The 26005-nt window shown below is 35.0% G+C and overlaps 2 protein-coding genes across 4 annotated transcripts in view; both read right to left on the bottom strand.

Annotated features, from left to right (window-relative positions):
* rsph10b (radial spoke head 10 homolog B) overlaps positions 1–9533 on the bottom strand; it is a 14174-nt gene extending 4641 nt beyond the window's left edge. Inside the window, 12 exon segments of one of the 2 annotated variants that reach the window (NM_001076759.2) lie at positions 2562–2641; positions 2722–2809; positions 2943–3132; positions 3565–3692; positions 4591–4711; positions 4793–4969; positions 5058–5178; positions 7576–7661; positions 7742–7915; positions 8086–8154; positions 9087–9162; positions 9240–9509. In NM_001076759.2, the coding sequence (NP_001070227.1) occupies positions 2562–2641; positions 2722–2809; positions 2943–3132; positions 3565–3692; positions 4591–4711; positions 4793–4969; positions 5058–5178; positions 7576–7661; positions 7742–7915; positions 8086–8154; positions 9087–9162; positions 9240–9493 (1564 nt within the window). In that variant the 5' untranslated portion in view covers positions 9494–9509. 2 annotated transcript variants of the gene reach the window in all.
* A 565-nt stretch (positions 9534–10098) lies between these two features.
* Positions 10099–25957, bottom strand: pms2 (PMS1 homolog 2, mismatch repair system component). 2 transcript variants are annotated; one of them, XM_688556.9, is made up of 15 exons: positions 25651–25957; positions 25315–25454; positions 25128–25214; positions 24326–24428; positions 22879–23062; positions 22330–22497; positions 18008–18105; positions 17789–17888; positions 17605–17689; positions 15823–15975; positions 14896–15739; positions 12921–13088; positions 12736–12836; positions 12493–12662; positions 10099–10357 (listed from the first exon to the last, which is right to left on the bottom strand). In XM_688556.9, exons 1-15 carry the CDS (start codon positions 25662–25664, stop codon positions 10214–10216), a joined length of 2559 nt encoding a protein of 852 aa, XP_693648.6. In that variant the 5' UTR covers positions 25665–25957; the 3' UTR covers positions 10099–10213. The 2 variants fall into 2 exon arrangements, with proteins under 2 accessions (XP_693648.6, XP_073774451.1); XM_073918350.1 differs by having other exon boundaries at positions 25766–25957.
* Between the last annotated feature and the right edge of the window lie 48 nt (positions 25958–26005).

Raw genomic sequence — 26005 nt, 5'->3', positions numbered from 1 at the left:
AAGAAAACCACTACAGTCTTTAGATTGTGGAGGAAACCTACACGAACGCGGGAAGAACACGCAAACTCCACACAGAAATGTCACCTGACCCAGCCGATAATCGAAGCAGAGACCTTCTTGCTGTTTTAAAAAAAGTTTTTAAAATAAATTGGCAAAAGAATCAAATGTTTTCCATACCATTTAAGTTTTATCCCATTTATTTTTAGGTGAGAATGTAGGTGTTTAGATTGTGACTATGCAGTTTATTTAAAAGGATAGTGACTATTTAAAATATTTATAATTTCTGTGATACAGCACGTCGGCATCCATTAGCCTGTCATACTGAGCAGACGGTTGATGTTGTCCATCCCAAAGATAGTGCAAGAGACCACATAATAAGCCCTTAGAGGCGAAAAACACAGCATGATTTCTAACTACAGCTGATCAAATCACTATTAAACAGGTAAGTGACATTCTAAGGATATCACTTTCTTTTGTATGTTGTAGTGCTGTATTTTTACCATAGTTATTGGAGTGTTTTGAGTGTGAGATGGGACTCGCATATCCGGAATGTATGTATTTTGTGTTGGCCACTGTTTGTATAACCCTAAGTTACTTTTTGGTTGGCCATCTGTTTCCGTTACTGCAGACTAGTTCAGAAAACAGAAAGAAAGAAGAAATGCCAGCATGTGTTTATCATTTTTCCTTGTCGCAAACACAACAGTAATCTGGTAGTGTTGACTCTGCTTTGGCTTTTTCAGGGTTACTTATTGTGATCCCCCGATTGCAACTGAGAAATACTGGAAAACGTCTCTGGACTAATGTATTTAATGTCATTCAGCCTTATAATCTTAAAATGTGAGCAAAATCACTTGTTTTGTCATCACTTTAGACATTATGCTGGAGAATCATTCAAATACTAGCTCTAAAGTGATGTTTGTGAAGTAGCAACGGTTTCTACTGTTCTGACGTCAGCTGCAGATGTAAACGAATGGTGGAAGAAAGCAGTTCCTCATACAAATGAGTTTTAGACTCTGGCTGCGTCCGAAACCGCATACTTCCATACTATATAGTACGCCAAAATCAGTATGCAAGCCGAGTAGTATGTCCGAATTCATAGAATTCGAAAATCAGTATGCGAAAAGTACCCTGATGACTTACTACTTCTGGCGAGATTCCGGATTGCGCATCCCATGCATGCTGCGCTATCCCATGATGCCCCGCGAGCGAATTCATGAATGGAAGTAAAGCGACGCAACTGACGTAAGTAGGTCACGTGACCATGACAAAATGGCGGATGTAGATTGTCCGAATTCCATTTATACTTTTCACATTCATACTGTATAGAACGTACTTTTCTATACGTTTAAATTCAAATGCAGTACCTACTGAGTAGTAGGCGGTTTCTGACGCAGCCTCTCTGTGTTTGATTTTCATTTTTATATACACAATTATGCCATTGAACTTGTAGCAGTGTGATGTGGCTGCATATCATTACTGGTGGGACACTAAAGTCTACGGCCTTGTGCCAAAGCACGCCTCCCACCAGTGCCGATATACAGCCATAATGCACTGCTACTTGTGTGGTATTGCTCATATTTATGTATATAAATATAAAAATAGTCTTTTAAATCAATTACAGTTTTTCTCCATTTGTTTGACTCATTTCTTGAAACAGAAATCACATTCTCAAAATTCTAAGATCATTTGGCAAAACAGTGGTTTAGCACAACACTATAGCTTACTTGCAAAAGCTCATACCTTTCCCAACAGTCAGTGCCCCCAAAATGCTTTGTCCCTTTAGCATTGTGTTAGCACTGCAAGTCAAAATGTTTAGATGTTTTGCCATTATGGCAAAGGACCACTAAAATATTATCATGTTCACCTTACAGTCTTAGCCCAGTCTTACACTGACAATGGTTACTGTACTGTTTTTGTCTAGCTAACAGAATACAATTGTGTATAAAACTGAAAGAAAGAAATAGGACTTTAGGGTAAGAGTAGCCTCCAAGGTTTGACATCACACATTGCACTCATATTGCCAAGGAAATAGTAACTCTTTTTTTTTTATTATTGTAATGATCAACCACACACAAAGTAACTTCCACACATCAGAGCAAAAAGAATAAATAGCTGTAATAAATTGTCATCAAATGTTCCAAGGATTCACCAACTGTTTGGTATTCATGGTCTTGACTAATTTTGACATTTGTACAGACTATTGTGCATGTGATGACTTATACAATGAAATGACGCTGATACATTTTGGAGAGAACAAACATTAGACTGAGAATTAACAATCAGTTTAGATCAACAAGATCTATTCACTTGGAAATTGTGCTAAATGAAGGCTATCTGTACTTAATCATTTGCAAAGATGTACTTAGACATTTGCAATTTGATGAAATGAATGAGAAAATCAAGTCTGTTGTGAACAATTGCCAAGTGGTTTGGAGGTTTGTCCATGTTGTTTTGAGAATGTAATTTCTGTTTCAAGAAATGAGCCAAACCAATGAAGAAAAACTGTAATATGTCAAATCAATAACAACATTTAATGTAAATAAATATTTTTAAAAATCTACCTTTCACACTTTTTGCATTGGGAATGATGTTCTGCTTCATGAGCTTTGAAAAACATGCTGCAAGTATGTTATTTGAGCATCTGAAACATGGAAAAATTATCTGTGGTTAGTGTGACAAAAAAAATGAAACAACTTTTTTTTATCATGGCAATATACTCACTCAATATCTTTGTGGCAAATATGATACGCTATAATGATAATATAGCTGATACACTCTCTTGGAAGAATTGCAGTGAAAGGAGAATGAACTTAAATATAAAAAAAGACAAGAATTAAAAAAAGACAAGAAAAACGAAAAAAAAAGAGAAGAAAACTTGTTAATAATTACTTGTTAATAAAACAGAAATCTTCACTCAGCATTCAGATGCTCAAATACATTACCATTGATAAGACGATATATTTGTGCTAGTGTGACTCCATGCTGGTGAACCCTGCAGTCCAGGAGAAAGCGCGAAAACTGTAGGTGGGTCAGTGGGAATATTTTGTCTAAAGACTGTTCATGTCCGAGGCTGCTGTAGAAGCTATAAATTTCCCTCAACAAACCCATGTGTCTCAGCACTGCAAATTCCACCTGTAAACAAAGACAAGGGATGAGGGGTTAGTTTACAGCAAAATAAAGATCCTGTTGACATTCACCCTCCTGGCTTTGCGAAACAATAAGAAATATTACGCATCTTCAAAACACAGACGAGAGATTTCTGTCTCTAAATTTCTGTCAATCAGAATGTTTACACACAAAAACACTATAGAAAAAAATTAAATCCGAAATGTTCTGTATCTTGATTCACGTTTTACATTTTTTCAAGGTCCCATAATGCTTTTGATTTGCCTTATGGCACCTTAATATATTTTCATTCTATGACACACTTTACTAAGAGACGTCAACAAATGTGGAAAATCACCTCTGACATTTCACAGCCTGACAAATGCTGAATAAACATTTTCATTCGACAAAAAAAAAAAAAAAAAAAGGAAGTAAATAGGTAGGAAATTAGGCAAAAACCTGTTTGAACTCTTGCTCTCTGTGGGCCTCAGAAACTCTATTTAAAAGGGTCTGGATGTTTAAAACCATGTCAGATCCGAGAGGTGAGGCGTTACTGCTTGACTGTGAAGCTCCCTTGGATGAATCATCTTAATGCACAGAGATGAACACAAAAGTAACAAAAATCCCTTAGGTTGAAGTTTGACATACTCTATGCACAGGATCATTTACAGTCAGCAATTTATACAAACAAATACATGCTAACTTAATTAAACCAGTGTTTTAAAACTAACCTTAATAACAATGGCTCTCAATGTGAAAGAGATTCAGGTCATTAAAATGGAATTGTCAAAATGGGTTCTGGAATTAAAGACATCTATTTCTATAAGTAAATTCATTTATACCCCACCTGATAAAGCATTACAGATAGACATGTTGTGAGCTCCATTATTGTAAATCAGTTGTATTTGCTTTTGTTAAACCCATCTGTTGGCATAATTCAACTTTTTTTTTTTTTTTATTAAAACAACAATTGTGTTTAATTCTGGAGTGCAAAAAAGCTACATTATCCATGATGCTGTACAGAAAATCCCCCCAATTGGAGTCACAGCAAGCAAAGTTATGAAGTAGGTCTCCTTACACTTTAAAAATACTTTTAGAAATGCTTTAAAAATATGTTGCATGCTGATATCTTACAAAAACTTTTTTATCTATCCATCCATCCATCCATCCAACCAATGACCATAAGTTAATTGTTTATATTTTTCTTTTTTTTTTCTTGTTTTTGTCATTTACAAATCCTTATCAGATTAAAAAAAAATTTCTCAATAAAGTATACAGTCTTGTACCTTTATCCTTTGTAAAATCTTCATATCATATACTTTAAGTCAAAATTCCTACTGTTTTGAAAAAAAAAAAAGAATATAAAAATGAATTAAATAGGTGGCCACTAACAATAGGCACAATCATTATCCAACCAATCAAAATCTAGTATTCCACAGAGCTAATATTACATTTTATTAGCATTAACAATACTCAAATCTTTACTCTCATCTGGAAAAGGAGTCGTAATCCCACTCAGACCAGGAGTGAAGGCGGGAAACTCAGCCATGCAGTCTTTACTAAACTCCCCTTCATACACCCTTCCATTTTCAAAGATGTATCTCCCCTGCAAAAAAATAAAACAAATAACATATGCAGTGTTGGAATTATAAACCAGCACATCTGTATAGTTTTAAAGGTGGTGTACCTGTCCGTGTTTTTTATCATACTTCCACTGTCCACAATACAAAGCCCCACTGGCATATAAAAACTGTCCTTGACCATGACGCATGGCCTGAACGAAATCTCCAGTGTACTCGTTCATGCGAGGGTACTGAGAGGATGGAGCTCTTTTACGGAACCATGTGTGTGTTCCTTTTCCCTCCTAGATTAAATATAAAAGTTGTCAAAATTTGTTCAGAAAGCAGACATAATGAAGGGCATGACATTTATTGGAATAGAAAATGACAGACCTGGGTGCCGTTTATCCACTGCCCACTGTACTGTTGATCCAAATCAATCCATCTCATTGTTCCTTCTCCATGTCGAACATTATTCCTCCATTGCCCCTCATACACATTTCCAGATGGGTAACTGTAGCAAATGTTGTAGTTTGTGAGGAACAGTGAAGCTGAGCTTAATACAGTTTTTTATGTGTTCATATGTGACCCTGAATCGCAAGACCAGTTATAAGAGATGATTTTTGGAAATAGAGTTTTATATGCCATCTGAAATCCATTAATATACTGGTTTGTTAGGATGGGACAATATTTAGCCGACATACAATTATTTAAAAATATGCAATCTGAGGATTGGGGCAGCACGATGGCTCAGTGGTTAGCACTGTCATCTTACAGCAAAAAGGTCACTGGTTCAAGTCCTGGCTGGGCCAGTTGACATTTCTGTGTGGAGTTTGCATGCTCTCCCCGTGTTTGCATGGGTATCTCCAGGGTCCATTGGTCTCCCCCATACTCCAAAGGCATGCACTATAGGTGAATTGGGTAAACTAAATTGGCTGTAGTGTATGTGTGGGAATGTGAGAGTGTATGGGTGTTTCTCAGTAATGTTCATTTACATATTCGGATGTTCCTGGGCTTACAAAAACAGCTGTTAGCAATGAGACGAAGCGTAAGAGGTGAGAGAGGCGCCTCTGACAGAGAGTTCGAAGAGATCAAAGAAGGCATACTAAAGTGGGTTAGCCATCTGCTGGCACTAAGGGAGGATACAGAGAACCAAATTAACCAAATTGCTACAATAGCAACCTAGTGGAGGTATAGGAACGTTACCTCCAAAAGAAGAGATCCTGGGCCAGCTAAAAAATATAACTTTGGTGGACAACCCTGGTGAACTGCCCAAAATAATTGACATGATTAGAGATATACTACTAGCTACCTTGATATAGATATTCTACAAGCTTTCCTGATGTAGTAATACCCAAGTATATCAGCAGTAACATCTATGCATGAATACTGTATAAAGGGCTGGAGCACACAAACCAGCAGCACACTTAACTGTCTTCTTTATAGTGAATGTCTTACGCCCTTTATTCTCAACAGAGAACAAAGTAAAAAAATTTGGGTCACACTTTATCTTGATGGTCTGTTTGTTTAAGTTACATTGCATCTACATGCCAACTAATTCTCATTAGATTATAAGTAGACTGTTAAATTGGGGTTAGGGTTGAGGTTTAGTTACTTGCTAAGCTACTTATGGTCAGTTAATTGTCTGTTGAAGGAGCAGTATCAACAGATATTATTAAGCAGTCTACTAACACACAAATGGAGCATTAAAATAAAGTGTTGCTGAGTTTTGTTCTGTTCTTGTATTTATTTTATTCTTCTTTGTCACTGGATATGTTTTATTAATAAAAGTGTAATTTATTAATTTTCTCAGCTGGAGTGGACATCATTTGCAGAACTCATCAAGATACCTTGTGTAGTGCGGTGTGATATTAATTTATTCCTTGAACAACATTACAAACTCTAGCTAACAAAATATAGCCAAGAGAGGATTCTGGTTTCTTTATTTAATTAGGATATTTAATAAAGGCATCCAGCACACAACCCCTGATGAATAAAGGGACCAAGCCAAAGGAACATGAACGAATGAATCTGTGGGTTCACAACACAAATTGAGAAAAATGCCTTTAAAGTTGTCCAAATTAAGCTCTTAGCAATGCACATTTCCAATCGAAAATTATGTTTTAATATATTTACAGCAGGAAAGTTATTATTCTCATCTTTTTTAGCATAAAAGAAAAATCTATAATTTTACCCCTACAATGTATTCTAGGCTATTCCCACAAATATACTCCTGCAATCTAAAACTAGTTTTGTTCATCCAGGGCTACATATATAAACAGTGTTTGTCATTTTAATGGTAAAAGTCTCTAAAATGCTGCAGTAAAAAAACTTTTAAGTGGTTAATTACATAACAATATCGGCCAATAAACGCTTATTTTTAAAGTTGACATTAATGGCTCGAAAATAAATAATGCACTATTTTTTATGATTGTTCCACTTTTGATACATGTTGCTGGCCATGGGAATTTTTATTGGTGCATTCCAAATGACAGCAGACAGTCTTCTTTGATTCCAAATTTAAGACAAATGAATCTAAATACTTTCGGATTACTTTTATATTACTTTTTATCTAATGCTAAAAATATATATTTTTTAGAGCACAAACAGGATTACAGATGAACCACTGAAGACACATGGACTGTTTTGACAATTGGATTTTGAACCAAGACTCAAGATTGTCACTGACTGTCTATAAAGGACGATAAAGCTTCTGGACTTCATCTAAAATATGTTAATGTGTATTTTGAATATGAACAAAATATCAGGAGATTAGAATGACATGAGGGTGAATACATAATAACAGAATTTTCAGTTTTGGTGAACTAAAACTATATATTTATTAATTAACTAATATATTTCATTAATTTTGGAAAGAGATGTAAATAAATGTACATTGCAGAAAACATACCACCGTTTTCCCCATCCCTCTTTGCAGTTGTTCACCCATTCGCCCTTGTACCATGATGTGGCTTCTTGGTTATAGAACATTTCCCCCTGTCACCAGATTTTAATTTATTACTAATTGCGTGTAAGCAAAGTTGAGACATTGGATGTGTGTATGTGTAAGTACATACCTGCCCTTGTCTTTTCCCCAGGTACCACTGACCTCTGTACACTGTTAAGGTTTTGACACATTTATACATTCCGACACCATGACGGATACCTTGGTGCACTTCTCCCTCATACGTGCTGCCATTTAGCCATGTGTATGTCCCGTGACCCATGGGAACATTTACTTTGAAATCACCCTGCCAAATGCAAAAGTTAAGGCAATTTTGCGATTAATAATTATATACATGAAACTTTAGGAAACCTTGTAATTAAACACAGGGTTATAATGTAACTTATGCAATCCTATGCTAAATATTGTACAGTTTTAGACAACTGAGTAACCTCTATTAAAACTTTACATACATACCTGATACTTTAAACCGTCTGACCAGATATATTCACCATAGCCATGCATTAACCCATGCGAAAAACTACCCTAATGAATGCACAATGTTAGAAATCAGTAAAACACACACACACACACACACACACACACACACACACACACACACACACACACACACAYATATATATATATATATATATATATATATACATACATATATATATACATATATATATATATACATATATATATATATATATATATATATATATATATATATATATACATATATATATACATATATATATATATATATATATATATATATATATATATATATATATATATATATATATATATATACACACACACACACACATATATATATATATATATATATATATATATATATATATATATATATATATATATATATATATATATATATATATATATATGAAGGATACATGTAGTAGATAAAATTTTTTAATCTTCCTTTACAATGTAAATGTCCTAATAATTTATATATTTTATAAAAGATTTAAATAACTAGCTTTGAATTCAATTAAAATTATTTCTATATCAGTGGTCTCAAACTCAATTCCTGGAAGGCCGCAGCTTTGCATAGTTTATCTCCATCCACCTCCAACTCATACCTGGTTAATAGTCTCGAGTAGTCTTGAACACTTTGATTAGTTGGATCAGCTGTGTTTGATTAAAGTTGGAGCAAAACTGTGCAGAGCTGTGGCCCTCCATGAATTCAGTTTGAGATGTTCTATTGTTTGTCATTAAGAAATGTTTAAAGTCTGTTACCTGAGGAAACAATAAATCTATATAGAGAATGAACCAAATTTAAGTTTGAAATACACTTTAACTGTTTTCATGCTTGCATTTTTGACCTAACAGTTTAACCATTTACAATTTTCTCATTATATTGTAGCAATATCAATGCTTTATGAGTTTGTGGTTGTTAAATTAATTTATATTGGGTATGACAGTACAGAAATGTCGTCATCGTTCACCTTGTAAACATGACCACCTTGAAAATAAGCGACCCCTTCTCCATGAAACATCTCTCCACACTTTTCACCCTCATATCTGAAGAAAAAAAAAACGCTAACACTATAAGCACTGTTTGTTACTATTCTGTATCATATTTATAACGGATATCTAACCTTTCCACGATTATACTGTGAAGAACGGGAACTTTACGGCACCGGTCGTGCTCTCCAATAGGTTGATTTTCATTCGGGGGCAGAGAAACGGTAGATGCGGAACACACAGCTGAGCTCGACAAGTCTTGTCCATCCTCCGGTTCTACGACGGACTCCGACAATAAACTGGACGTGGAGGACTCTACTAACGTCTTACTCAAAGTTGGTTCTGGTGTAGATTTGTTAGAACTTTTCATGTTGTCTCCTCTAGCCATCGCCGCTATTAAGAAAGCCTGAACCCCGCCTCTGGAGTGTACATAGTAACAAGCTGTCAGTTGCTAAGACATACCAGTACGGCAAGCCACGGTAGGACAATCTGACAGATAAGGTGAACGTTTTAATATTAGTCTTATGATTGACTTTTACCCCAGTTTGTCAAACAGTTCTTAACCCAAGAATATTTTATACTTGTATTTGAATGAAGAAACCATGTTAATTTTCACATCTCTGTCTCTATCACTTAAAGTAAAGTATTTCAAACATTCTGTAAAACTCATAGCTGGCTGATAATATGCACTGAAGCGATGGACTTGCACATTATTATGGAAATAAACATTAACTCTGATCCATCTCACAGTAAAGGCTTGAAGCTAGTCCTTAATTAATTTGCATTTCTCAGCTGTCTAAACTGAAAGAAGCTTGAAGTGACATATCTATAATGCACTTGATGTACACAAGAAGTATTTATCCAGGTTGTTTTTATAAAAGCTTCTTAAACACCATAATTCATCCAATGTCTAGTCTTGGCTAAGCTAGCAAAAATTGTGTAAAAATTATAGAGTTACAACAACAAAATTGCAAAAATTGGGCAACAACAATATGGGAAAAAGTTACTTTATTATAAAACAAAGTAAAAAGAATAAAATCTTTAAATAATACAATAGCGTTGTTGTGACTTTCAATATATTTACACACATCAAAAAAAAAAAAAGGTTTCAGTCCTGCGAAATCATATCCAGATTAGCAAGGTGCCTCATGGTGGGTCTTCCATGAGGACAATTCCAAGGCTGTTCGATTTCTCCCATGTGAAGCACAAGTTTCTTCATTTCACTGGTGTTAAGGGCAGTGCCAACCATAACCTATGTAAACAAACACTCCAAATCAATATGTATAAAAAACTAAACACAACAAAAGTGCACAATTACTCACCAACTATTTGGTCAAACACAAAAACAAATGCTCAAAATCATAGGCAAAAATTGACAAAGTGGAAAAGTGACAACTTCCAAGTCCTCGGTGTATACAACTAGGCTTATGATGGTTTCAAATGACTTGTTCTGATTAATTGCTAAAGTTTTTTATCACAGAATCCAGTATTATCAAGATGTTGGCCTAACCTACAAAAAAATTACTTTTACAGGTATATTAACTAAAAGAACTGTGTGTTGCTTTACTGTATGTTCAGAGTAAACAAATGTTTTAACCTAATTAAATTACAAAAGGATTATAAAGTGCAACAGATAGGTCCACACAGAATTTGCAGCAGTAGAAATCTGCAGATACCTGACCCCATCATTCACTCTATTTACTAATGTAAATATATATTTATTTAGTTTGTTATTTTAATTTCTGCAACAATTATAAAATGCAAATGTTTTAATGAATTGCATACAATACAATTTGTAAAGTAATATTTTCTTTTATTGGATGTATTAAGACCTGCTGTAGCTTTGTTCACCAAACAAGTGCTAATTGGATTTGCATTATAAACCTTAAGTAAAAGTTAAGAGGTTTATTTATTTATTTATTATAACTTTTATATTATTCTGCACAGAAATATAAAAAACAGATTCTGTTTTCAGTGCGAATTAATTAGATTATCTATTGGAGCCTTTTTGCAGTTAACATACACTCACCTGTCACTTTATTAGGTACACTTGTCCAACTACTTAACGCAAATCTCTAATCAGCCAATCAAATAGCAGTAAGTCAATGCATTTAGCATGTAGAAATAGTCAAAATAATCTGCTGCAGTTCAAACTGAGCATCAAAATGGGAAAGAAAGGTGATTTAAGTGACTTTGAACGTGGCATGGTTGCTGTTGCCTGATGGGCTCTTGTGCTGGTCTGAGTATTTCAGAAGCTGCTGATCTACTGGGATTTTTTCACACAACCATTTCTAGGGTTTACAGAGAATGGTCCAAAAAAAGAGGAAATATCCAGTGAGCAGCAGTTTGTTGGGCGCAAATGCTGATAGAAAGACAACAAAAACTCAAATAACCACTCGTTACAAGGTATGCAGAGGAGCATTTCTGAATGCACAACACGTCCAACCTTGAGGCCAATGGGCTAAAGCAGCAGAAGACCACACCAGGTGCCACTCCTGTCAGATAAGAACAGAAAACTGAGGCTACAATTGGCACAGGCTCAACAAAATTGAACAACAGAAGATTGCTAAAACGTTGCCTGGTCTGATGAGTCTCGATTTCTGCCTCGACATTAGGGTAAAAAAATGTGCATCAACAACATGAAAGCATGGATCCATCCTGCCATGTATCAATACTTCAGGCTGGTGGTGGTGGTTTAATGATGTGGGGGATATTTTCTTGGCACACTTTGGGCCCATTAATATCTATTGAGCAACGCGCCAACGCCTGCATATTATTGCTGACCATGTCCGTCCCTTTATGACCACAGTGTACTCATCTTCTGATGGCTACTTCCAGCAGGATAATGCGGCATGTCATAAAGCGTAAATCATTTCAGACTGGTTTCTTGAACATGAAGGTGAGTTTACTGTACTCAAATGGCCTCCACAGTCACCAGATCTCAATCCAATAGAGCACCTTTGGGATGGGACGGGAGATTCGTATCATGGATGTGCAGCCGACAAATCTGCAGCAACTGCGTGATGCTATCATGCCAATATGAACCAAAATCTCTGAGGAATATTTCCAGTACCTTGTTGAATTTATGCGATGAAAGATTAATGCAGCTATGAATGCAAATGGGGTCCAACCTGCTAATAGTATGGTGTACTAAAGTGGCTGGTGAGTGTACAATTGCCCTATGGAACCTCACCTAAGGTGGTATAATTTTTTTTATGAAGTACCAGGTACTAGTTATAGAATGCATTGAAAAAGCCCCCAGAAGTGAGCTGTGAAAATAACAGCACTTCATTGACTTTGAAAATCAAGCATTCTGCCTCCAGCACTTGAGGTATTTACCTCTGACAGGTGGTCAAGAGTTTGATCAAGAGCAATAACTGCACTCACCGATTTGCGACATGCCCTGGATGCAAACATCTGTCTTACTCTAGAAGGTCGACACATGATTCCAGGACTGTCGCTAAGCATGAAGATGAGTTCTTCAATGTCATTCGGGCCAAAGGTCCAATTCTTACTTGTAGGTAAAGACACCAGCTTTACTCGGTCCATAACCTGAGCTGAAAAACACACCAACCCACATCAATTTGAGAGAAAACGTACCAAATAAGAATTATTAGACAGATAACCCACCATCCTCATCAATGAGAAAGTCAAAACCATTCTTTCTGAAGATTTCAAGGTTTTCCATGAGCACCGTTTCACTGATTGCTGGGAGATGGAGACTTTGTGGACTGGATATGGAAAAAAAGAGAAAAGAGCTTTAAAAAACATAAATCCCTACTCCTATTTCCACTAATCTGTGCTGTGTGACTTACACAATGAGCCGCTGTCCCTTTAAGACGGTGTTCTGCTGTAGCATTTCAAAATTGTACTTTTCGTCTGTGGCATGCTGGTCGATAATGAAAAGGTCAGACTTTATCTTGGTGATAATAAAACCTAGGTTGAATTGACCAATGATTTCCATTTCCTTGAACATATCTTTGCTGTAAAAAAAAATTAAAGAGTTGAAACCTTAAAAATAACATTTAAACTAATAAACAGAAGGATTTTGGTACTTTGAAGGCTTAGTCTTTGCAAAAATGAAAACGTACATTGATTTACTTATCCTCATGTTGGTTTAATACTAACCTGATATATGGTTTAATACATGTCTTTCTTTATATTAATATATTATTAATATATTTTTATATTATTAATATATTTTTAATATATTTTATTGAAAACATTTTAATTGTTTATTACATGTTTCATAGATTTTTCATAATCCAACTCGCAGATCTGTGGTAGCAAACTGAATAATAAAATATAAAAATGACACCGCATACTCTTTGTCTTCTAAATAATGAAATCAAATCAATTTTTTTTTTTAAAGCTGCAAATGCAATCACTTATTGTGCCCGACTGGTTTATTCTCATTGAAAATGCTTACAGTTTCTGGTGTCAACGAATACACATAACTTTTACTCTATTCTGGATACTTGACTCCACAATTTAAATTTTTTGAACTGTGGTGTCCGGTCAACTTTAATCCCAACTCCTGACTCCTCGTGGAATGCGATGTCAATGCTGAAATGATATTGTGCAACACTAATTTGTAAGAACATATAGGGAAGTTAATCATGTCTGACTTATTACTGGGTAGACTGTCACTTCAGGACAGGTGTTTGCATCCTTTGTAACCAAAAGAGACACTTTGGCCATTTTCACACCAGATAAAATGTGCCCAGAGCCACAAAACATATTTGACCTTGAATACAACACAACTGGTTGTACATACAGATGATACATAGATTGTATGATACAGGTGCAATGAAGAACCTACCACTAGATGGCACTAGTGTGAATTTTATTGTATTTGGATGCATTGCTGTTGATTCACACTGCTTTAGTTGGAGCTTTGTTTTTACCTGTCAAGCTTTGAACTGGCTTTGAATTTAAAGTAATACTGTTTAAAGTTTTGTTTTGAACATTAACCACTGGTTCCCCATTTCCCAAAGAAGGACCCAATGTTACACAACATCAGGAAAAGGCATGGCAGGGTTTCTGCAGGTTCCAGCAAGTTAAATTTAAGACAGTTCAAGACTCTTTTAAGCTCATTATGAATGAAATTTTAGACAGGGCTAAACGCCAAGGAGTTTTTCAAATGGCCCAGTCGGAAAACATTTTTATTTGCCTGATCAAACTTTGTTGTTTATAATTTTTTTTTTTAATTTAATAACACATTAATACAATAATAATTAAAAATATTATTATTTTAGTTAATTCTGAGCAAAATATTTTAAATATTGTGTCAAAACAAGCAAGCTCTAGTTATATACATACACTTTATTTACATAAACTTTCTTAAAAAAAAAAAAAAAAAAAAAAAAAAAAAAAAAATATATATATATATATATATATATATATATATATATATATATATATATATATATATATATATATATATATATAAAATGTTTTTAAAATGATAATAAACTAAATGTATGCACAACAGTCTGTCTGGGTTACTATACATGAACAAAGGAAAATTCGGATCTGTTTTAAAAAAAAGATTTAAGACCTCCAACACAATATTTCATTAAATTAAGACGTTTTAAGACCTAAAATTATATATTTAACGATATTTAAGACTTTTTAAGACCCCACACACACCCTAGACATAGGAAAAGTGATAAACAATACATACCAAAAATATAATTTCTGTTGCATTTCTAAAACTGAAAAACTAGTCTACAATAAAGAAAATGTTTTGTGTCTCTGCAGGGAGATCATAGTAAGAATCAGTCTAACCTTATTTCTTTTTTAAGCTCATCCTCAGCAGTCTGGTTTTCTCCAGGGTTAATCTTCGCCCTGAACCTTCTGTATTTCGGCTCTTGTTCATTGCTCTTTGTCCTCTGAGCCTGTAGCCTCTGCATTCTTTTAGAAAGTTCCTGCTGAGAAAACGGTAAAACCACTGTTTTCTTCTTTATGTTGACTGGTGCATCAAATTTCAGAGAGGCATTCCTGCTTTTAAAGTCCACCAAACAGTTCTGTGCTGGAGGTTCATCTTCCCGTCTCGCTCTTTTTGCTTCAGGACTGAAAATTCTGTTCTGGTGTTGTTCTGATTTAGTCTCTGGCAAAGTTTCATAACTCCATAAATTCTCATCCATAGGTTCATCAACAATCTCAGCTTTAACATCGGTTTTATTTATAACATGGTGTAAAACGGACTCAGAATGGTTTTCCTGTTTAATCTCTGGATCATCTTCAGCTGATTTTGGGCTTGCAGCTCCAGAACCATCAGCATCACTATCAAAAGCGCTTTTATATTTAACTGAACAAACAGTAGATAGTTTTATAGATGAAACAGCGGTGAAACTTGTAGGCGATTTTAAAGGTGGCCTCACAAAATCAGTCACTTTTTTAGAGCAGCTCACAAAGGAAAGCATCTTCTTTTGAGAAGGACCAGCACAAGCAGCTTTGTGACTAGATTGTTTTGACCCAATTCCAGGAGCCTGGTGGTTTGAAAATGCTTCTTTCAGTCCGGCTAGATTGATGGAAGTTTTGGGAGGACCATCATAAGTAAGGGTTTCAGAGACAGAGCCCATTTCTTGATCGTCCGAACAAGCACTTGTCCCAGTTGGTCTACTCATGCCTTCAAAAAAAAGAACATTAAGAGCTGTAATGACATTTTAACACAACATTATGATATACCTCAAAAAAGTCTTATATACTTACTGGTAAACGCAGGAGAAATGTGATTGAGACTGATTTTATTGACACCAGTCTCAAACATAGCAATGAGTGAGCTTTTCAGAATTGCCAGCAAAAGCTTTTCCTCTTGTAGAAGAATCTGACGTTTGTCTGGGGTCACATTCACATCGACACAGTCTAAAGTGTGAAAGGTCGAACCAATAGGAATGACAAATTACAATAAATAAAGTGTATGTACTTTGTATAAAACACACTACTGCTAAAAACATAAATAAATCAAGGGTAAGGGAGATTTCTGCCTGCCAACACTGAATGTATTATACTTAACTACACTGAAATATTATTACAATTTATAAGAACAGTTTTCTATATTAAAAATTACATTTATTTTAAATATGCCAAAGTTTAGGTTTTAATATACAAATCATAATATAAATCATTCTTATATACTTAACATATATCAGCTGATCTGCCCATGCCCATCATCATTAGTCCTCTTTTGACTAAAATTCAGTCAGGTTACTGTAGCAGTAGGATAATAACTTGGGATATTGGTAAATGTCAAGTATGTCAGGTATATTAAAGGTAGTCAAGTTAACAATTTTAACTTCATTTTGTTGTGATGAATTAACTGCAAAATAGACTTTTCAAACATCTTAAGCGCGAGTTTTCCTACTTTTACTAAGCATGAGTCTAAATGGGCAAATAACATGGTGGGTGTGGAGTACTACAGAAAGTTTCAGCCCTTGTCATTCTGGCTTGAGGAAATGTCAAAGTAAAGCTGTACGGGTCGTTCACATATCATATGAAAAGTACAGATGCTTTACACCCATAAAAACTTATGTATGCGTATAAATGTTCATTACCAACCTTTCTATAAACATGATTTGATTATGACTGCAGATCAATGACAATGCGAAATAGCCTACTGTAACGTCTGCAATTATATAAAATAAATAAATAAACGCAACATATGAACACTTACAGACCCTTACAGTCTCCGATATGTTATCCATTACAGAAAAACAACACACAGCATACATTTAGTCCTTATTTGGGTTCAAAAACAACACATAACATATAGCTCACAGTTAGTGCAAACCTCTCATCTGTGTCTTTAAACTTCACCAGCACATGTAACCTCTGTTAGAAAGTAATTCCAACAATCTGAGTTCCTAACAGTTCAAAAGGTGATGATAATAGTTATACATGGCAGTTTGTTCATGTTTTAGGTTGCTGAAAGAATCATTTGCTCCTTTGTTTTTTCGTGTGTCACTCTCGCCTTTGGCCATTTCTGAAAGCATCAGATGTCAGAAGCACTTCAATGATTATGTGCACGTTATTGTTGTCAGCTCAAGAAGTTTGTTATTTCAAATATAGATGCGTGGCGAATGCACACGAGAAAGTGAAACCACTCGTGCTTTAGACGGCCTTGTAAACAACTACGGGGCACAGGGTAGATTCTGGTCTTCTTCTTGGCTTTGTGGTTGTTCATCAAAATCATGACAAGGTTCGTTTAAGCTTGGATCAACCATAGCTCTTTATTATCTGTATAGATTATCACGGTGTAATCTCTTGGCTGTGAATTTAAAAATGCTGCTTTCTTTGTTTTCAATTTCCTGCTTTTGCATGCGCTAAAATGTATCTCTGTAAACCAATTATATTATTTCACACCAAACTCTGCACAAAACTCATAAGTTAAATAAAAAAATACATTGCCATTTTAGATACTGCAAAGCTGTTTTGAATATTACATTTCAAAATGAATTTTGCTACCCAAATCAGAATCAATGTTTAAAATCTTACCTGAAGCAACAGCGATGTTCAGAGCAACAAAAGGGTATTGATGCCGATTGTACATGTGATAAACCTCATTCACAAGCTTGGAGACCTGTAAATATTTCCAAAATAATAATAAATATTACTTTCTAACACTTTTTAAAGTATTTACATCAAGGTAATATTACCAACTGATGAAAAAAGACCATACCTTTACTGGATCACAGGGTCTTTTATTGATGAAGAAGAATTGTCTGTCTGTAGCACTTCGGCCAACGCCATGATCTCCTTGTGACACAAACCCATCAATGCTAGAAGAATTTAACAACAGCAGGAACATAACAATTCAACATTCTTCACATTGCTTTTTAATGTGTTTGAACAGGATTGGTAATAAGCTAATCTTTCATGTTTACACAGAAACACTCACTTAAAAAGGTCTTTTGGAACGTCTACCCCACCTAGGCCATAGTCTTCCTTAACTGAATCATTGGGAGATATTTGACGAAAAGGAATCAGACTTTGAAGCTAAGAAGAAATAAAAATGTTATTTCAAAACAACTTGGATATAATAACACATGCGTTATATTTTCCATAATGCAAATAACATGTTTTATAATCTGAATATCATCTATTTCATACGGAAACCCGTGAGGGATGTGATGATGGGGGGAAAAGATGGGTGAAAGAAAAAAAATGGATGGGAAAAAAAAAAAACTAATTTTCTCTTAAATGAGCACAAACAGTTACTTAAGTAATCAAAATAAGGCGTCACTTTTAGACTGCACAGATCTATAATGAAAGCAATGGATTAGTAATCTGTTTGTGCTCATTTAAGAGAAAATTAGTTGTTTCAAATAAAAACACACAGGATGGACATGTGTACATATTATTAACACACACCCAAATTCCAAAGTGTCCTGCACTTTAGCTCCTCTTTAAATGCTGTGTACAGAAGCTGATCTGGCATCAGTTTATCATATAGTGCGTGTCCGTCAGTCAGCATTATACATGTACTCGCTGATTCAGAGGTTGCATATGAAGGGCAATGATCGATGCACAGCTTTAATGGAAAAATAGTGAATGCAGACATTTTTATATTAATTTCAATGTGCTTTCAAGATTAAAAATATTGGAGAAATATAGGAAAATACTTAATGATTGGATGATAGTGGGATAGAATAGTAAAATACAGGAAAATCACAGCAAAAACAGGAGGGTTGTCATGTATGAAGTGAACAGGACGTGTTTGTTGAACTAGTTTTGTGAGGGAATGCAAAAACTTTAAATAATATATTTTCCTTTCACAATTTTTTTCCCCCAACCATCATGTCCCTTCCAGGTCTACGTAATCCCAGGGTAAATCATGCAGAGTCTGTGCACACATTTGGAATGGTGCTAGAGACACACTTCGATATTACTTATAATTTCTCACATGCTGATTGTTTCGGTTTCGGGTGTATTAATGCCATTTTATGCATTCAGAGTTATTTATACTGTTAAAGAGTTGGAATCTGTTGCTCAAGCATGGGTCAAGCTAAAATATTATTTAAACAAAGTTCAGTATATGCCTTTTCTAAATATCTTACTTTCAGGTGGTAATAAGTTTCGCATTTTTTTTCCATGCCTGGTTCTTGGTTATGTAACCAAAAGTAGAAATCCTTGTGTGGGCACTTCCTCCGGGAAAAGCATGTATACTCATCATCGCATAACAGTCAGTGCCCCAACAAAAGGACTCCCAAAAAGTGTGCTTTTGGATGTGAGGGGAAAACCTATCTTGTTTATCCATAGTTAATTTGACCCCATTCAGACATACTTTTTAAATAGTTTAGCTGACGCCTCTTCACAAGTTATTTAGAACGCATCCACTTTTATATTTCCGTGCCAATGCATAAGGTTTATGCACCCCCATGCTCTGCGATGAAGATTAGAGCTGCTGGATTTACAATACGTCAATTCATCAACTTCTCATAAACTGCACAAAAAAGGAAATGGCTGTTTAACTGGAAGAGTAAAGTAAATGTTCTGGTTACATAAACAGTAGGCTCGTTTCCACTATCGCGCCTAAAGCGAGCGAGCCAAGGCCAGTCGCGTTTCCACTGTCACTTCCGGGGCCCAATCGGGCCAAAGTGGGGCTTTCTCGTGGCCAGTGGCCGGCCTTTTTCAGCCCGCCAAATACCATAGGCCAAAAAGAGCCAGCTGGGGCTTCGGGGTGGAGTGAAAGAAGAGGCAGATACTATTTTTCTGATCTCACACAAATGCATGCACCATACAAATAAATAAGGGAAAGAAAACATCTAGCCTTATAGGCTGGTGTCTTTTTGCTTATGATCACCCTTATGTTTCTCTTTTAAATGTAAGGCTGTTGCATAAAATAATAAAATCTTAATTTATAAGTGAGTTTTCTTTGCTGCATCCTCGTTGATGTTTCAATAACGCATAATAATCTTTACACCATATTAAAGAAAGCAGACGGTAAAGGTTGTCGAGAGTTTTTGTCAAGTTTAAAAGGTGTGTTTGTGCGCGTTTATATGCCTGTATGTGTGTGAGACCGAGCAAAAGAGCGCTCCCTTCACAACTCTGTTGATGCCGCGAGCGGCTTTTTCTTTTTGTTATTTATTTTGGAGATAATACACAATCTGAAAACAGAAAGACAAAAAAACTTTACAAAATACATATCCACTTTTGTAGGCTCAAAACAATAGTGTCATATCTTGATGAAATAGCCTAAGCTATATTGAAATAATTTAAAGATTTACAAATATCGGATGTAATAAAATCGCATTGAATAAATAAATCAATATAAAACAAACAATATAACAATTTATTTAATTTAAAGCAATATTAAACTTTCATTTTACAAAGGCCCATCTGAAAAAAAGATTTTAGATATTTCTAAAAACATTAAACACAAGAGGAGGTTCAAAATGTTATCTATAAAGCATTTGGATACAATGATATTGATAAAATCCTGCAAACAGAGCATTTTTTGGGTGAAAGCAGGAACTATGCAACCTTTTTTTCTGTCCAATTTACAAACGCATCAAAACTGCAAATACAAAATGTGTCCTGTGTCCTCAAACAAGGGTTTATGTTTTTAAGTGCAAAAATTTTAAAATGAAATTTTAAACATACAAAGAGCTTTATTAGTGAAAGGCTGCTGAGTGCAACGAAATATCGGCTATATTTTATTACTTGCTCTTATGTGCTGAAATACTTAACACTTTCCTTAAAATCACAGAATAATAGGCAACATTCTTAAATAAAGGGGAATCGCATATTAATGTCACATAGCCTATAAGGAAAAATTAATCGGAATGTTTGACAGCGTCTATCTAAATGAGGATGTTATAAAATACATTTTCTACCGAGTTATTGACGGAGAATTTCTGGGGTGTTATATTATGGATGGTGTGCTCCCTGTGCTGGCGAGACCACTTGATGTTCGATGCCAACAGTCGGTTGGAGAGTAAATGAATATGATGAATGAGAACACAAAGGCCTGTGCGTATAGACGTATAATAAAATGCGACAGTTGTCTTCATTTTACTCATTTTGTGATGATGTAAGGGTGTACTTTATCTGCCTGATTTATCTGAGGGTTGTGTGACGTTTGATTCGGGGGACGTTCTGGAGGCGGGGTTTGCGTGATGCGTGAAGCTACTAGCCCGACAGTGGAAACGCGACATTATTTTGGCCTCTGGCCCGGCCCGGCCCGATAAAAGCCCTGGCTCGCACTGGCCCGACAGTGGAAATGCGGCTAGTGTGTATCTAAATAACACATTGTAACACATTCCGTCTGCCATAGACAACAGCATTCATGTAACAAAGTCTTGTTTATTAGTAAATATTATTTCAATAAGAGGACTGATGTTTTGATTTTTGACAAGCGCTGCACTTGTGTTTCTCACTGTGGCTCAGTGCCAGCCATTGCAGGAGGACAGATTTGAATTCAGCAGCTGATCAATGATGTACTGAATGTTCTAATCCTACAGGTATGTCAAATCGTATGTGTCGTATTTGTTATAGGGTTATGATTACAAAGCTGTAGCCCTGTTTGATTTACAGTGATATCGCAGGATGCAGTCGGTTGCTAAGCTGACTTTTTCTGAAGAAAATCAGAAAGCTGTAACTTTGTCTGAAAGTTATTAACAAATTAAAGACTTGAGAGGAAAGATAGATGAAGTATTACTCTATACTTACAAGTACTCTATAGGCACTTCTCAATAATCAAGTTTAATATGAGATTGGGCTAAGTGAGTATGATCCATTCTATTTAATAAATTAGTTGAGACTTGATGTTAATTTGTTGCTCATACTAAATGCCTACATACTTACAATTTGTTTTAAACTATTTTTTTTTTTTCAGTTTGTTTTGTTCTAAAATTAATCGCACAAAGATTTTTTGGGGCAAGAGAGAAGAATTTAGTTGCATGTTTACATGGTCTCTAACATTATGATTTATTTAGATCTAATGGTAACATATTTTTCAGTCATGTTCAATGAAAATGTTCCACCCAAGCCCCAAACAACGCAAATCATTTTTGATAAGGCACTGTGTAAGATATTTTCAGTTACTCAGCTCATTTTGATAGTAACCTGTGCAAGATATTTTCTGGAAAATATGATAATATGTCATAATAATGTAACTATAATACTATAATACTAGAATGTAACTGTTCTATATTTGTCAGTTTTGCTTGATGAATGAAAGCTCTTAAATGATCCACTAAATAAACTAGTAGGTTTTACCTGTTTAGGTCCAAACACAGCTCCAATATTGTCTCTCATGCTATTACTGCCACTGGTGCACAGTACTGTGCTGCGCTTTCCTTGTCCCATCTGATTGCTGCATGTAATCCTCACACCGGTGGAGATGATACAGTAGGACTGCAAGACGAAGATCATCTTGGAATATTCCTGTAAAGGACATTCCATTTAACCAAACAGAAAAGCCCGAACCAGTTCACCATCAAACATTATATATTTACCCAATTTTTTACTTACACTCAAGTTGTTTCAAACCTTTATGGGTTTAATTTTTTGCTGAATGTAAAAGATGTTTTGAAAAAAGTTGGAAACCAGTAACCATTGACTTCCAGAGAAGGAAACACAAATATAATAGAAGTCAATGGTTTCCAGCTTTCTTTAGAATATCTTCTTTAAGGTTCAGCAGTGGAAAGAAGTGCGAGTAAACGGATGATAGAATTTTCCGTTTTGTATTAAATATATATTAATATATTAAAAATATATTAAATAACTAGATAAAAAAAAACATGCATTCAATCATCTCCAAGCGACCTTTTTGATGTTGCGCTGGAACTCCTTGTGCCGAACAGGTAATGTAGAGAAAAGCTTCTGAAGAGTGACGGTAGTGCCGTGTTGGCGTGGATGTGGTACACACTGAGTGAGACGACCATCGTGGTCATAAACCAGCCGAGCTCCAATCTGAGCACTCTCATGACAGGTCACAACACTAAGATCACTGCAATCAGACAAAACAGTGGAAATTATCATTCTGCCATGATCATTAGTTATCAACTTAAAGGGAAAGTTCACCCAAAAACAAACATTTACTCACTGTTTACTAATCCTCAAGTGGTTTCAATCCTTTATGAGTTTCTTCATTCCACTACACTACACTAAATCAATGGTTACAGATTTAAAGCTTTCTCCAAAATATATTCTTTTGTGTTAAACAGAAGAAAGAAACGCAAATATGTTTGCATCATGTGAAGGGTGACTAAAGGCCCAGTATATTTTAAATGAAATTCTTTTTCATACGTCCTCTTATGGCCAAAAGAGTTTTGAAAAGGCTGAGTGAAGGTTTACTGTTTTCGAACACTCCAACATCCCCAAGCTGCAATAGGTGAGGTTGTACTTATCATGCTGCTCACATGTACTTCATGCATCACATCTTTATAGTTTTTGATTTGACAAGAACAGACACTGAATGACACTGCTGGTGTGTGCAAACTCGTAGAATATTAATAGGATGACGAGGTGGGCTTCTCGTCCAGTGTGAACCCCTCCAAGTCTCCAGTGTGTTCATGTGACTAGTTTTAATGTTTTGGATGTTTTTCTCCTGTCTGACCTCCACTGAATGAGAAACGAATTGGTAAATCAAGGAGTTCCAGAACACACCAACTGATTGCAGAATCGTCATTGACCAATAGTAGCTCAAAGGAGTTTAGGAGTTAAATGAACTCCCCCAAAAGATTGGTTTGGTGAGGGGATTCGAACTGCTAACATTTAAAAAAAGTACATTTAAAAATTTAATTTTAGCTGGATTTGTTCAAAATTACATCATTTCAGTTTGCTTTTTGATTTAATTAGAGGTATTTATGATGCCTTTAATGATGACAGAATTTTCCTTTTTTTCGTGAACTATTCCTTTAAGCTCATACTATAAACATTAAAGCAATAATTCAGCCACAAATTTTATTCTGCCATCATTTACTCTCTTTTTACTTGTTCCAAAACTGTTCGGCTCTCTTTCTTCTGATGAACAAAAGAATATTTGGAAGAAATCTTGAAACCTGTAACTACAGACTTTCATAGTATTTGTTTTTCCTACTATAGAGGTCAGTGGTTACAGGTTTTCAGCTGTCTTCAAAATATTTTCTTTTGTGTTTAGCAAACGAATTCAACTCAAAGGTTTGAAACCATGTGAGGGGGAGTAAATAATGAGAAAAAAAATAGTTTTGGGGTGAATTATCCCTCCAAGAAGATATAAATTAAGTGTTACCTGAGAGCACAAAGTGAACTGAGAGCTTCACCACGAAACCCGAACGTCTCCACGTGTATCAGGTCAGAAAATTCTTTCAGTTTTGAGGTGTGATGTTTTAAAGCTGCAAATGTAGAGAAGACACAAATTACATACCCTAGTGGTGAACATATTCTAATAAATCAGATCATGATTTTGAGTCTCTAATGCCTAAAAAAAATAGATTAAAAATGCATACTTTAAAATATTATTACAATAAAAATAGATATTTTAGGTTCAGTGAAATGTTTTATTTTCATTACTAAAAGTTTACAAAAGAGTTATTATAAGCAGTACAAAGTAACATTACACTTTTTTCTGGTCAACACAGGATGTGTTTTGTTAACTCTAAACTAGAATTACTAAAAATAAAACGGAAACTAATATAAAAAATTAAATAGATATGTGTGAATGAAATAAAGCATGATTTCTAAATAAAAAAATATTATTTATATATAGAGAATGTTACGTCACTTTAAATTGCAATATTGCAGTTTTACTGCATAAAATGAATTCAAGAATATGATATACATATCTATATGTATTCTTTCTTTTTTGTCTAAACCTGGACTTTCATGTAACACATCATTTTCAAGAGTGAACACAAAAAGTGGGCTGACAGTGAAGGGTTATAAATATATAAATATATATATATATATATATATATATATATATATATATATATATATATATATATATATATATGTGTGTGTGTGTGTGTGTGTTTAAATGATTATAAATGTTTGACCAAACGTGCAAACTTAACTCTAAAAATGCAACTTACTTAGTCCCTCGTAGTTTTGCTCCTCAACACCTTTTCCATTGTCAGACACTTCCACCAGCTCAATGCCATTGTCTTTTAGCTTCACATCTGTGAAAAAAATCATGTAATATGTTGCACGTTTATGTACAACAATGCTGCATAATCTCAAATCACAATGTTTCCTCAAACTGTAATTCTTGAAACTCACCAACATTAGTAGCTCCAGCATCAATGCTGTTTTCCACCAGCTCTTTCACAGCTGTGGCCAGACTCAGCACCACCTGTCCTGAGCAGATCTGATGGACGGACTGTTTGTCTATTGCCTTTATGGCTCCAGCAGATTCTATGCTAGGAATTTAAAACGCAGACAATGAAAGGCAAGCAGACAAACAAAAGAAAAGGCTACAATAGTAAACATGTTAATGTAAGCAGTTAACCTCCTCCTTAGTCTATTATTTTGATCTCATTTACATATTTATTAAATACATTTTATATTTACACACAGTGTAAACTGGGAAAAGCATGCGAACCTACATTAACTTACCACAATTCTGACATCTTTAAAATAGCTAAAGATATGATATAACGTTAGATCACTAGATCAGACGTCTAACTTGCAAACGCTGCATTGCGGCTTATTTTGTTGTGGCTAACGTTACTTTGATAGCTGTTGCTCCATGTTGCATTCAAGAAGTAACTCCGGTATGCGTTTTCATTGGTTCAACAAGTACAATATCCCGGAAAAACTACGATGAAACACGTTTTGCTTTTTGTTATTGGTACACGCAGAAAGATAACTGCACCTCTCTAGTCTGTGTTGTTCTGTGTACTTTTCCCGCTTGCGAAGTGACGTAAAACGTCAGGTCACCACATGTTTTGCGTAGCATGTGATCAACTTC

Source organism: Danio rerio, chromosome 12 (assembly GCF_049306965.1).
Source record: "Danio rerio strain Tuebingen ecotype United States chromosome 12, GRCz12tu, whole genome shotgun sequence".
NCBI lineage: Eukaryota > Metazoa > Chordata > Actinopteri > Cypriniformes > Danionidae > Danio > Danio rerio.
This window is presented reverse-complemented; position numbering and strand designations above follow the sequence as displayed.